Genomic DNA, 12,720 nt, shown 5'->3' with positions numbered 1-12,720 from the left:
ACATCTAAACAGATACGATCTAATACATATAAGTAAGGAAGGAGAAGAGCAACAGAAAAAGTTAACTGATCAAAATGTTGGAGGGTTTGAGATTCCGCTAATCACCACATAATCCAATTAATCACACACCTTTAGGAAAATCATAAAAAAATGGTGGGAAATTTTAAGACAAGATAAAACCATAGGGGATTTCATCCCCAATAATCCAAAACTAATTTTTAAAAAATCCCAAAGTCTGGGCAATATGATAGCACTCACAGTTAAAAATAAAGGTAACCAACAGTGTGGGCAAGATAAATCAGCCTTAGTCTCCTATAAGGAAGGTTTTTTTCCCATGTAAAACCTGCAGACCATGCAAACAAATGCATAGGAAAACAGGGATAACAGAAGTGACAAATACAGGTTTAAAATTAGAGAACATATTACCTGCCGGTCCAAGGGGGTGATTTATTGCATTATATGTCCTTGTCACAAAATGTACATTGGCAGAACCAAAAGAGCCTTATACATAAGAATGAATGAACATATTTATAATATCCAAAGAAAGTATGAAGGACACCCATTGTCAAACCATTATAAGGAAAAACATCAAGGGAAACTAGAGGGTTCAGAACTTGGTGCCATAGAAAAAGTGAAGAGTGACTGGAGAAAAGGAGATTTCATCAAAAAAAATGTCAAGAGCTGAAAGTAAACATATATCCCACCAGCAGGCCTAAACTCGGAAATAGAACTTTTTGCATTTATATAAGGACTTTGAAAATGAAGCCTTTCAGGATCCAGGTCACCTATAAAAAGCTGTATCAAGGGAAGGGCCAGATCTTCTTGACAAAGAGGGGCGTATCCCTCGAAACATGTCGAAGGTTGTTTGACCATTCCAGGCTTCCTTAGGAGACGTGACGTCACGTTGGAATCTGAAGGACTCTATTCAAAGTTCTGCAGTGGGAGAGCGGAGCGTTACCGGCTGGAACGCGACCCCCCCCCCCCATTACTATATTTTCGAGGACTCAGACAGCCGAATACTACTCGGATATCCGGGAGCTGATTTCACCCAATGTGGAGAACATTAAGACAAACCACACTGCTGGGTGAGTGATACCCATATATCGTATTATTTTTAAACACCGACCATCACTGCGTAGATACAAACAGGGCAGAGGAACGTTTTTGGACTGCTTGACAGTCCACTTGCATATATACCATCACATAACATAGGACGAGGGCCAGCAAACATAGAGAGACATTAGTGTATACTAATACAACTGTTTGTTTCATCCGGCTAGACAGGGTATCCATCTAGCAGAGTCATCTATTCCTCTAGTTGCTGCACTCACACAGGAGCCCGATCAGCCACATTTTTACACATAATTAATATTATCACATAAACTCAGTAGAATTTTTCCATATCAGGTGAAGTTTTTAGCTATTTGCAAAACTGAAACAAATACAATGTTTCATAACTCAGCTATGTGAGCAATGAACATGTGAGGCCGGACTTCTCACTTGTGACAAGTCAGAGATCAGACATCACTGTTCATTTTGTTACCTGCTATGTGCTGCCTAGCAACTGATGTGAGACTCAAACTGAACAGGGACTTGTGATACTTAACTACTGACATTTCAGAGATCAGATTTCACACATCCTTTTACAAGAAGTTGGGTATAAGTAGTCAGTTGTCAAGTTTTTTTTGCAGAAATCAATAGTCCAGGCAATATTAAGAAACTTTGTAATTGGGTTTATTAGCCGAAAATTTAATTTTTATCATGAAAAAGCAGTCTGAAGCTCTCCCCCCTGTCTTCATTGTTTTCCTATGGAGAGAGCAAGATGAGACACCAAAACAGGACAACAAAGAGTTAATTTACAGCTACATCAGCAGGCTTTCTCCTCTGATGTCACCACTGACCTCTGTGACCTCTGAATATCTCTCCCCCCTCCCCCCGTGTAATCCTCTGTTCTCTGCTGTCCAATAATCTCCCTCCTCCCCCCCCCCTCCCCTCTTCATAGAACAGACAGGATTCCGACTGATGAAAAAGAGTTGAGATGTCCTGATAATGAGCAGTGGATGCTAGAAAGGAGAGAAGGGGGGGGGGGGGCCTGGGAAAAGGCTTTTTACATGCAGATAATGGCATATTTGCCAGGTAAACCCAATTACAAAGTTTCTTAAAATCGCCTGGACTATTGATTTCTGAAAAAAAATATTACTGACACTGACTTTTTAACCCTTTAACTCCTTAAAGGAGAAGTCCGGCCAAAATTAATTTTTGATATGTTGTTACTTATGAAAAGTTATACAAATTTCTAATGTCCATTAATTATGGGAAATGCACATATACTGCTATTTCCCTTAATTTAGTAGATCAGGAAGTGTTAGAAATATCTCTGAAGAAGTGACGTCACGACCCAGGGTGTAATTCCTATGGAGTGTCCAGCAGGGGGCGCTCTCTATATAGAAGTCTATGGGACTTTATTGTTTCTATGGGTTTCTATGTGATGTAATGTAATGTAATGTAGTGTACAGTGCTTTATTGAATGAATACATCTATGGAATACTTTGGGGAGCAAGTGTCCTTGCTCCCCAAAGTATTGCATAAATGTATTCATTCAATACATTCAATACACAGTAAGCCCGCCGAATTTCCGCCGCATTCCCGCCGATCCGCCACACGCTGATCCGCCGCATTCCCGCCGATCCGGACCATATACATTGAACTACAGCTCCCATCATCTGCTTCTAGTATGAACAGGTGATGGGAGCTGTAGTTGGGTAAGGGATATCACATGCCGCCGGGCGCAGGGGGAAGCCGCTCAGTACACAGGAGCGCTCCCCCCTCCTCCTCCTCCTTCCGTGATAACTTCCGCCTATACCAATGCTGACTCCCTGCCTGGCCGCCGCTCTCCGCTCACATATACCGGCTCCCGGCATCAGCGCGGACACCAGGATGCATCGGGAGCCGGTATGTATGGGGGGGGAGAGCGGAGAGCGGCGGCCAGGCAGGGACTCAGCATTGGTATAGGCGGAAGTTATCACGGAAGGAGGAGGAGGAGGGGGGAGCGCTCCTGTGTACTGGGCGGCTCCCCCCTGCGCCCGGCGGCATGTCATATCCATTACCCAGCTACAGCTCCCATCACCTGTTCATACTATAAGCAGATGATGGGAGCTGTAGTTCAATGTATATGGTCCGGATCGGCGGGAATGCGGCGGATCAGCGTGTGGCGGATCGGCGGAAATGCGGCGGATCGGCGGGCTTACTGTGTATTGAATGAATACATTTATGCAATACTTTGGGGAGCAAGGACACTTGCTCCCCAAAGTATTCCATAGATGTATTCATTCAATAAAGCACTGTACACTACATTACATTACATTACATTACATAGAAACCCATAGAAACGATAAAGTCCCATAGACTTCTATATAGAGAGCGCCCCCTGCTGGACACTCCATAGGAATTACACCCTGGGTCGTCACGTCACTTCTTCAGAGATATTTCTAACACTTCCTGATCTACTAAATTAAGGGAAATAGCTCTATATGTGCATTTCCCATAATTAATGGACATTAGAAATTTGTATAACTTTTCATAAGTAACAACATATCAAAAATTAATTTTGGCCGGACTTCTCCTTTAAGGACCTTGCCAATTTTTGTTTTTGTGTTTTCGTTTTTTCCTTTTTGTCCTCCTTGTGCTTAAAAGGCCATAGCACTTGCTTTTTTCCACCTAGAAACCCACATGAGCCCTTATTTTTTACGTCACTAATTGTACTTTGCAATGACAGGCTGAATTTTTGCATAAAGTACACTCTGAAACCAGAAAATTTTTTTAAGTGTGGTGAAATTGAAAAAAAAACCACGCATTTTGTTTATTTGGGGGGTATGTGTTTTTACGCCATTCGCCCTGAGGTAAAACTGACTTGTTATATATGTTCCTCAAGTCGTTACGATTAAAACGATATATAACATGTATAACTTATATTGTATCTGATGGCCTGTAAAAAATTCAAACCATTGTTAACAAATATATGTTCCTTACAATCCCTCCATTCCCAGGCTTATAGCGCTTTTATCCTTTGGTCTATGGGGCTGTTTCAGGTGTCATTCTTTGCGCCATTATGTGTTCTTTCTATCGGTACCTTGATTGCGCATATACGACTTTTTGATCGCTTTTTATTACATTTTTTCTGGATTTGATGCGATCAAAAATGCGCAATTTTGCACTTTGGGATTTTTTTGGGCGCTGACGCCGTTTACCGTGCGAGATCGGGAATGTGATTAATTAATAGTTCGGGCGATTACGCACGCGGCGATAGCAAACATGTTTATTTATTTATTCACTTTTATTTAAAACCTGGGAAAAGGGGGGTGATTCAGACTTTTATTAGGGGAGGGGGCTTTTTATTGACAACAACCCTTTAATTCTTTTTTTTTACACATATACTAGAAGCCCCCTGGGGTTAGGGTTATTCCCCCCTGGGGTTAGGGTTATTCCCCCCTGGGGTTAGAGTTATTCCCCCCCCCGGGGTTAGGGTTATTCCCCCTGGGGGACTTCTAGTATATACACTTTGATCTCTCATTGAGATCTTTGCTGTATAGTTATACAGCAAAGATCAATGAGATCGGCACTCGTTTGCTTTCGGCTGATGCAGCCGATAACAAATGAGTGCCGAGCCGGGGACTGCGCCATCTTGGAGCGGTCCCCGGCGGCAGCAGGTACAGAGATCTCTCCTCCGGGACACCAGGGATAAGCTGCGTCCGGTAATTGGATGCAGCAGTCATGTTTGACAGCTGCATCTGATTACTGTATTAGCGGACACAGCAATCAGACAGTGCCCGCTAATACCTGGGGTCCCGGGCACCTGGGACTGCGGCGATTCATAGCAGGGTCACCGCGCGGCCCCGCTCTGAACACCTCTTACGGGCTCATGACGTTAACCCCTTAGTGACCGCCGTGCTGCCTTTTAACGGCGGCCACTAATGGGCTTTATTCTGATGCGCACGTCTTTTAACGGCGGACGCATCGGAATAAACTGGCGGCAGAGCGGGGGATCAGCTGTGAGTGACAGCTGACCCCCCCCTCCTGAAACTGCCCGGAGCGGAGGATTCTCCGCTGCGGGCAACCATGACAGAGGCTTCGAATGGGTCCCCGTCGGCGCCGTGGGTCACTTACGCGATCGCGATGTCCCTCGGTGCTGTCCGGTGTCCTGGAGGTCTCCATGGGGATCCGGGATCCTAATGAAGGCCCCCTGGGTCACCATGGAGATGCCTCATGCTGACGGGTGGCCGAGGCATAATACAATACACTGCAGTATATTAGGTACTGCAGTGTATTGTATCAGTGATCAAAGTATTTACACTAGTGTAAAAGTCAAAAAAAAAGTAAAAACCGTGCACCAAACACAACACAGCCCCCCCCAATAATAAAAATGCATTACATTCCCTATATCCAATAAAACGTGACATAAAAGTGATCAAAAACACAAATCCTATACATATTTGGTATCGTTATGTCCGTAACGACCCAATCTATAAAACTATATCAATACACACGCTGTAAAAAAAAATAAAAAACACTGTACCAGAATAGCTGTATTTTATCAATCTGCTTTAGAAAATACATCATAAAAGAGATCAAAAAGTCATATACAGTGGTACCTTGGTTTAAGAGCTCACAGTTTTTCAAAATTATGACTTGGTTTAAGAGCATTGCTTTGGTTTAAGAGCTCCCTGTTCTGGGTGGGAGCGCGAGTGGGGGAGGGGCATGGTCTGCATAACGTGGTCTACAGCACTGTATTTCGACCCAGGAAGTCTCCCCCACCTTCCAAATCATAGCAGATCCCCTTCAGGCTGGGGCTTACATCAGGGGACAGGACTGTGGGGGTAATCTCTCCATAGCTGTAACCCCTCTCTCCCCGGACAGAGAGTGCTGCATGTATGTGCCCACATCTGCCCTGCTCATTCCTTCCTGCTCCCTGCAGTCTCTGTCAGCCCTTGTGTTTCCCATCCTCTCCATTACTGTACAGTAACTTATAATATCACATATTCTGCTGTTTCTGAATGTTTGTTTCATTAGTTTTACATGTTATTCACAATAATAAATCATTATTTGGGGGGTTTGGAACCAATTGTCTGCATTTCTATGATTTCTTATGGGAAAATTTGCTTTGGTTTAAGAGTGGATTTGGATTACAAGCACGGTCCTGGAACCAATTATGCTCGTAATCCAAGGCACCACTGTACATCTAAAACTTGGTATTAATAGAAACTACAGATCTTCCCGCAAAAAATAAGCCCAAAACCAGCTGTGTCGCGCAAAAGATAAGAATGCTATGGATCTTGCAATGTGGCAACAGTTTTTGTGGGTTTTGCTAGGAAGATAGTTTCTATTGCGCCAAATTGGCAATAGTTAAAAAAAAAATTACAGAAATGTGGTATCGCCGTAACCGTGCAGCAGCGCCAGTAAGGCCCGCAACCCCCCTTCTCTCACCTATCGGAGGTCACTGAGGGGTTGGGGCAGAGTGTGGGGTCAGTCCCGGCCAGTCTCCTCACCAGCGATCGCCGTTATTAACAGTATATCAGCGGCCACCGGTAACGGACATTGCCAGCGCAGCTGAACGCTTTAGTCTCTTCTCACCGTGAGAGGAGATGAAAACATGCCCCCCCCCTGTCCCCAGAATTAACCCTAGTGACCTGGTCACTGACCCTCCCCTCCCTTGGCGGCCATCTGATCCAAGATGGCCGCCGCCATCACTGTGAACAGACTGTTCACAGTGGTGGATTCCTAAAAATGATCAAAGCTTCATACTCTCCACCACCGGAGGTGGCGGAGAGCATGGGGCAATGATCGGGGACCACCCTGTGTGGTCCCAGTGCAAGCGATCAGCGGTATATACTATAAACCGCTGATCGCTTGTTCCAAATGGTGCCGGCACTTTTTTACCCCAGTCACCAAAGTCAAGTGCCCCGGATTACCTGTAATCACCCCAGATTGCCTCTAACCACCCCGGATTACCCGTAACCACCCCAGATTGCCCGTAATCTCCCCAGACAGCCTGTAACCACCCCAGATTGCCTCTAACCACCCTGGATTACCCGTAACCACCCCAGATTGCCCGTAATCTCCCCAGACAGCCTGTAACCACCCCAGATTGCCTCTAACCACCCCGGATTACCCGTAACCACCCCAGATTGCCCGTAATCTCCCCAGCCTGTAACCACCCCAGATTGCTTGCAGCCTCCTCAGACTGCCTGTTGCCACCCCAGATAGCCAGTGAACACCCCAGATTGCCCGTAACCACCCCAGATTGCCCGTAACCACCACAGATTGCCCGTAACCACCCCAGATTGCCCGTAACCACCCCAGATTGGCACAGACTGCCCGTAAACCACCCCAGATTGCCCGTAACCACATCAGATTAACCGTAACCACACCAGATTGCCTGTCACAACCTCAGATAGCCAGTAAACACCCCGAGATTGTCCATTACCACCCCAGATAACCAGTAAACACCCACATATTGCCTGTAACTAAAATGACACTCCTTTCCTTCTGAGCCCGGCTGTGTGCCCATACAGTGGTTTACGCCCACATATGGGGTACCATTGTACTCAGGAGAAGCTCTGTTACAAATGTTGGGGTGCTTTTTCTCCCCTGTTCCTAGTGAAATTGAGAAGTTTCAAACTAAACAAACATATTATTGGAAAAATTCATTTTTTTACATTTTTACGGTCCAGTTTTGAATACTTTCCTCCAATACCTGTGGGGTCAAAATGCTCACTGCACCCCAAGATGAATTCTTTGAGGGGTGCACTTTCCAAAATGGGGTGACTTTTGGGGGGGTTCTATTCTGCTGACACTACAGGGGCTCTGCAAACGCACCTGGCGCTCAGAAACTTCTTTAGAAAAATCTGCACGGAAAAAGCTAATTGGCGCTCCTTCCCTTCTGAGCCCGGCTGTGTGCCCGTACAGTGGTTTATGCCCACATATGGGGTACCATTGTACTCAGGAGAACCTGCGTTACATATATTGGGGTGAGTTTTCTCTCATGTTTATTATGAAAATGAAAAAGCTCAACAAGCAGTGTTTATTCAGTCAATTCATAGTGCAACACTCCAAGCGCAACGTTTCAGTGACTCTGTCACCATTTTCAAGCGTGAATACATGGTACAAAACTCAGGTATATACAGTGGTACCTTGGTTTAAGAGTAACTTGGATTGAGAGTGTTTTGCAAGAAGAGCTCACAGTTTTTCCAAACTGTAACTTGGTTTAAGAGCATTGCTTTGGTGTAAGAGCTCCCTGTACTGGGTGGGAGTGGAGGAGGGGCTTGGTCTGCATAGCGGGGTCTACAGCCCTGTACTCTGGCCCAGGAAGTCTCCCTGACCTTCTAAATCATAGCAGATCCACTTCAGGCTGGGGCTTACATCAGGGGACAGGACTGTGGAGGTAATCTCTCCATAGCTGTAACCCCTCTCTCCCCGGACAGAGAGATCGCTGCATGTATGTGCCCACATCTACCCTGCTCATTCCTTCCTGCTCCCTGCAGTCTCTGTCCGCCCTGGTGTTTCCCATCCGCTCCATTACTGTACAGTAACTTATAATATCACATATTCAGCTGTTCAGCTAAATGTTTGTTTCATCTGTTTTACATGTTATTCAGAATATAAAATCACTATTTTTGGGGTGTGGAACCAATTGCCTGCATTTCAATGATTTCTTATGGGAAAATTTGCTTTGGTTTAAGAATGGATTTAGATTACAAGCGCCGTCCTGGAACCAGTTATGCTCCTAATCCAAGGCACCACTGTATGTGTGTATATATATATATATATATATATATATATATACAAAGCACAACATAGGATTGGTGAGATCGTGATTACTAATTGAAAACATTCATCAGGTAGGTCACATGGGTTGCTCCCTGCTGGAGTTTAACCCTTTGAGAATAGTGCAGCAGTGCATAAAGTGATATTGTGACATATTCTATAAAAAACTTGAAATATAGAAACAAGTTTCACTGATCACAGTTATTCAAGAAAGTTCATTTTTGCATATAGTGTCCATTCACCCCTGGAAGGGTTAAATCACCACTTTGATGTTGTCTGAGTTGTCCTCCAGCACAAGTAGATGGGCTGTAGTAAGGGAGATCACATTACAAAAAATGTGCATAGTTACACAGGCAAGGCTCCTGGGTTTTCATGTTAGCATGGGACATCAAAAGACCAAAAATGAACTTTCTTGAATTACTGTGATCAGTGAAACTTGTTTCTATACTTCAAGTTTTTTATAGAATATGTCACAATATCACTTTATGCACTGCTGCACTATTCTCAAAGGGTTAAACTCCAGCAGGGAGCAACCCATGTGACCTACCTGATGAATGTTTTCAATTAGTAATCACGATCTCACCAATCCTATGTTGTGCTTTGTGTATATGTATATATGTGTGTATATATATATATATATATATATATATATATATATATATATATATATATATATACACCTGAGTTTTGTACCATGTATTCACGCTTGAAAATGGTGACAGAGTCACTGAAACGTTGCGCTTGGAGTGTTACACTATGAATTGGCTGAATAAACACGGCTTGTTGAGCTTTTTCACTACGCTGGAGTGCTGTGGATTCTCTGCATATATACTCACTACGATCTTTGGTCTGGATCAAGATCTGCTGGTACCACCAATACTACATTAAGCAGTGCCGCTTCTTCTCTTCTACCTATTATGAAAATGAGATACTTTCATCTTAACAAATATATTATTGGAAAATTAATATTTTCCATTTTTTTACGGCCTAATTGTGAATACTTTCCTCCAGGGTTAGGAGAGACATCTGCTGGGTGACAGCTATCACATGTGTATGGGGGGGGGGATCAGGAGAGACATCTGCAGGGTGACAGCTATCACGTGTATGGGGGGGGATCAGGAGAGACATCTGCTGGGTGACAGCTATCACATGTGTATGGGGGGGGGATCAGGAGAGACATCTGCTGGGTGACAGCTATCACGTGTATGGGGGGGGATCAGGAGAGACATCTGCAGGGTGACAGCTATCACGTGTATGGGGGGGGATCAGGAGAGACATCTGCTGGGTGACAGCTATCACATGTGTATGGGGGGGATCAGGAGAGACATCTGCTGGGTGACAGCTATCACATGTGTATGGGGGATCAGGAGAGACATCTGCTGGGTGACAGCTATCACATGTGTATGGGGGGGGGATCAGGAGAGACATCTGCTGGGTGACAGCTATCACATGTGTATGGGGGGGGATCAGGAGAGACATCTGCTGGGTGACAGCTATCACATGTGTATGGGGGGGGGATCAGGAGAGACATCTGCTGGGTGACAGCTATCACATGTGTATGGGGGAGAGACATCTGCTGGGTGACAGCTATCACATGTGTATGGGGGGATCAGGAGAGACATCTGCTGGGTGACAGCTATCACATGTGTATGGGGGGAATCAGGAGAGACATCTGCTGGGTGACAGCTATCACATGTGTATGGGGGGGGGGGGTGAGGAGAGACATCTGCTGGGTGACAGCTATCACATGTGTATGGGGGATCAGGAGAGACATCTGCTGGGTGACAGCTATCACATGTGTATGGGGGGGGGATCAGGAGAGACATCTGCTGGGTGACAGCTATCACATGTGTATGGGGGATCAGGAGAGACATCTGCTGGGTGACAGCTATCACATGTGTATGGGGGGGGGATGAGGAGAGACATCTGCTGGGTGACAGCTATCACATGTGTATGGGGGGATCAGGAGAGACATCTGCTGGGTGACAGCTATCACATGTGTATAAGGGGGGGATGGGGTGAGAAGGTTATGAGCAGATGATGTGAGTGCAGCAGGGCTATGTATTATATAGTCACCGCCATGCCTGGAGTTATAGATTATACAGTACACAGGGTCGGAGCTTCTGTCTCCATACACTGTGTAGCGGTGGTGACCTGTAACTGCAGCCCATGTCCTGCTCACCTGTATGGAGTCTGAGCTGCAGTTACAGGTCACCACCACTACACTGTACGGAGACAAACTGCTTCTGGTCTAATTCACTGTGTAGTCCGGATGCGGAACAGCTGATCAGAGGGGGGGGGGGGGGGGGGGGGCAGAAGTGCCGTGTTCTCAATGATAAATAAAAAACAAACAAACAATTAATGTAAATTGCAAACTTTCTCTATATCACATGTACTTTTGGTTTAGATTCCCAGACACGAGTCGCACCACTGATCCCAGACATAGTGGGCGCCTGTGATAAGTGTCTATAGAAGGGTCATGTGACCTCCCGGAAACGCGAGTTATTGTATTAATAAATCCCCAGTGTCACCAGGTCTGGAGATTGTACAGATTCCATCCTCAGGACCGACCATTCACTGACTGATCTGAGGTCAGGACACAATCCTTACAATACAAAGTCACTAACACTGCGGCTTTTGTTTCTCTTCTAGGATGTGGGCCAATGGTTTTTCTGACGAGGAAGAGGAAGAAATAAGAAAGATAGAAAGAATTAAACGAAACATGCAGATATATTACTGAGCAAACAAGAGGTCGGATGTGATGAGCAGATGACAGGACTATTGATGGTCAATACTTCTTCCGAGCTCCAATATTAGAAGGGTATCTTGATGCATTATGGGTAATATCACTGATCTACAGAAGATGAGGAAATGTCTTGTGTTATAATAAAGTTGATGTCCTGGGTCATACAGGAATGCTGTGTCCCGACCAATGATATGTCCAGTAACTAAACCCTGTATAATGCTCCTATCCCCAGGACTATGGGGTGTAACAGTGATCTCCAGAGCAGAGAGTCCTGTATAATGCTCCTATCCCCAGGACTATGGGGTGTAGCAGTGATCTCCGGAGCAGAGGGTCCTGTATAATGCTCCTATCCCCAGGACTATGGGGTGTAGCAGTGATCTCCGGAGCAGAGGGTCCTGTATAATGCTCCTATCCCCAGGACTATGGGGTGTAACAGTGATCTCCAGAGCAGAGAGTCCTGTATAATGCTCCTATCCCCAGGACTATGGGGTGTAGCAGTGATCTCCGGAGCAGAGGACCCTGTATAATGCTCCTATCTTCAGGACTATGGGCAGTAGCAGTGATCTCCGGAGCAGAGGGTCCTGTATAATGCTCCTATCCCCAGGACTATGGGGGGCAGCAGTGATCTCCGGAGCAGAGAGTCCTGTATAATGCTCCTATCCCCAGGACTATGGGGTGTAGCAGTGATCTCCAGAGCAGAGGATCCTGTATAATGCTCCTATCCCCAGGACTATGAGTTGTAGCAGTGATCTCCGGAGCAGAGAGTCCTGTATAATGCTCCTATCCCCAGGACTATGGGCTGTAGCAGTGATCTCCGGAGCAGAGGGTCCTGTATAATGTTCCTATCCCCAGGACTATGGGGGGTAGCAGTGATCTCCGGAGCAGAGGGTCCTGTATAATGTTCCTATCCCCAGGACTATGGGGGGTAGCAGTGATCTCCGGAGCAGAGGGTCCTGTATAATGCTCCTATCCCCAGGACTATGAGGTGTAGCGGTGATCTCCGGAGCAGAGGGTCCTGTATAATGCTCCTATTCCCAGGACTATGGAGTGTAGCAGTGATCTCCGGAGTAGAGGACCCTGTATAATGCTCCTATCCCCAGGACTATGGGCAGTAGCAGTGATCTCCGGAGCAGAGGGTCCTGTATAATGCTCCT

General features: G+C 45.7%; 1 protein-coding gene across 8 annotated transcripts in view; it reads left to right on the top strand.

Moving 5' to 3' along the window:
• Positions 1-11,736, top strand: part of LOC138792249 (NACHT, LRR and PYD domains-containing protein 3-like) — a 250,482-nt gene extending 238,746 nt beyond the window's left edge. For all 8 annotated transcript variants that reach the window (XM_069969450.1, XM_069969451.1, XM_069969449.1 and 5 more), the window contains one exon: positions 11,473-11,736. In XM_069969450.1, the coding sequence (XP_069825551.1) occupies positions 11,473-11,560 (88 nt within the window). In that variant the 3' untranslated portion in view covers positions 11,561-11,736. The remainder of the gene's footprint in view (positions 1-11,472) is intronic.
• Positions 11,737-12,720: the final 984 nt, after the last annotated feature.

The sequence above is a fragment of the Dendropsophus ebraccatus genome, chromosome 5 (genome assembly GCF_027789765.1).
Source record: "Dendropsophus ebraccatus isolate aDenEbr1 chromosome 5, aDenEbr1.pat, whole genome shotgun sequence".
Classification (NCBI taxonomy): Eukaryota; Metazoa; Chordata; class Amphibia; order Anura; family Hylidae; genus Dendropsophus; species Dendropsophus ebraccatus.
This window is presented reverse-complemented; position numbering and strand designations above follow the sequence as displayed.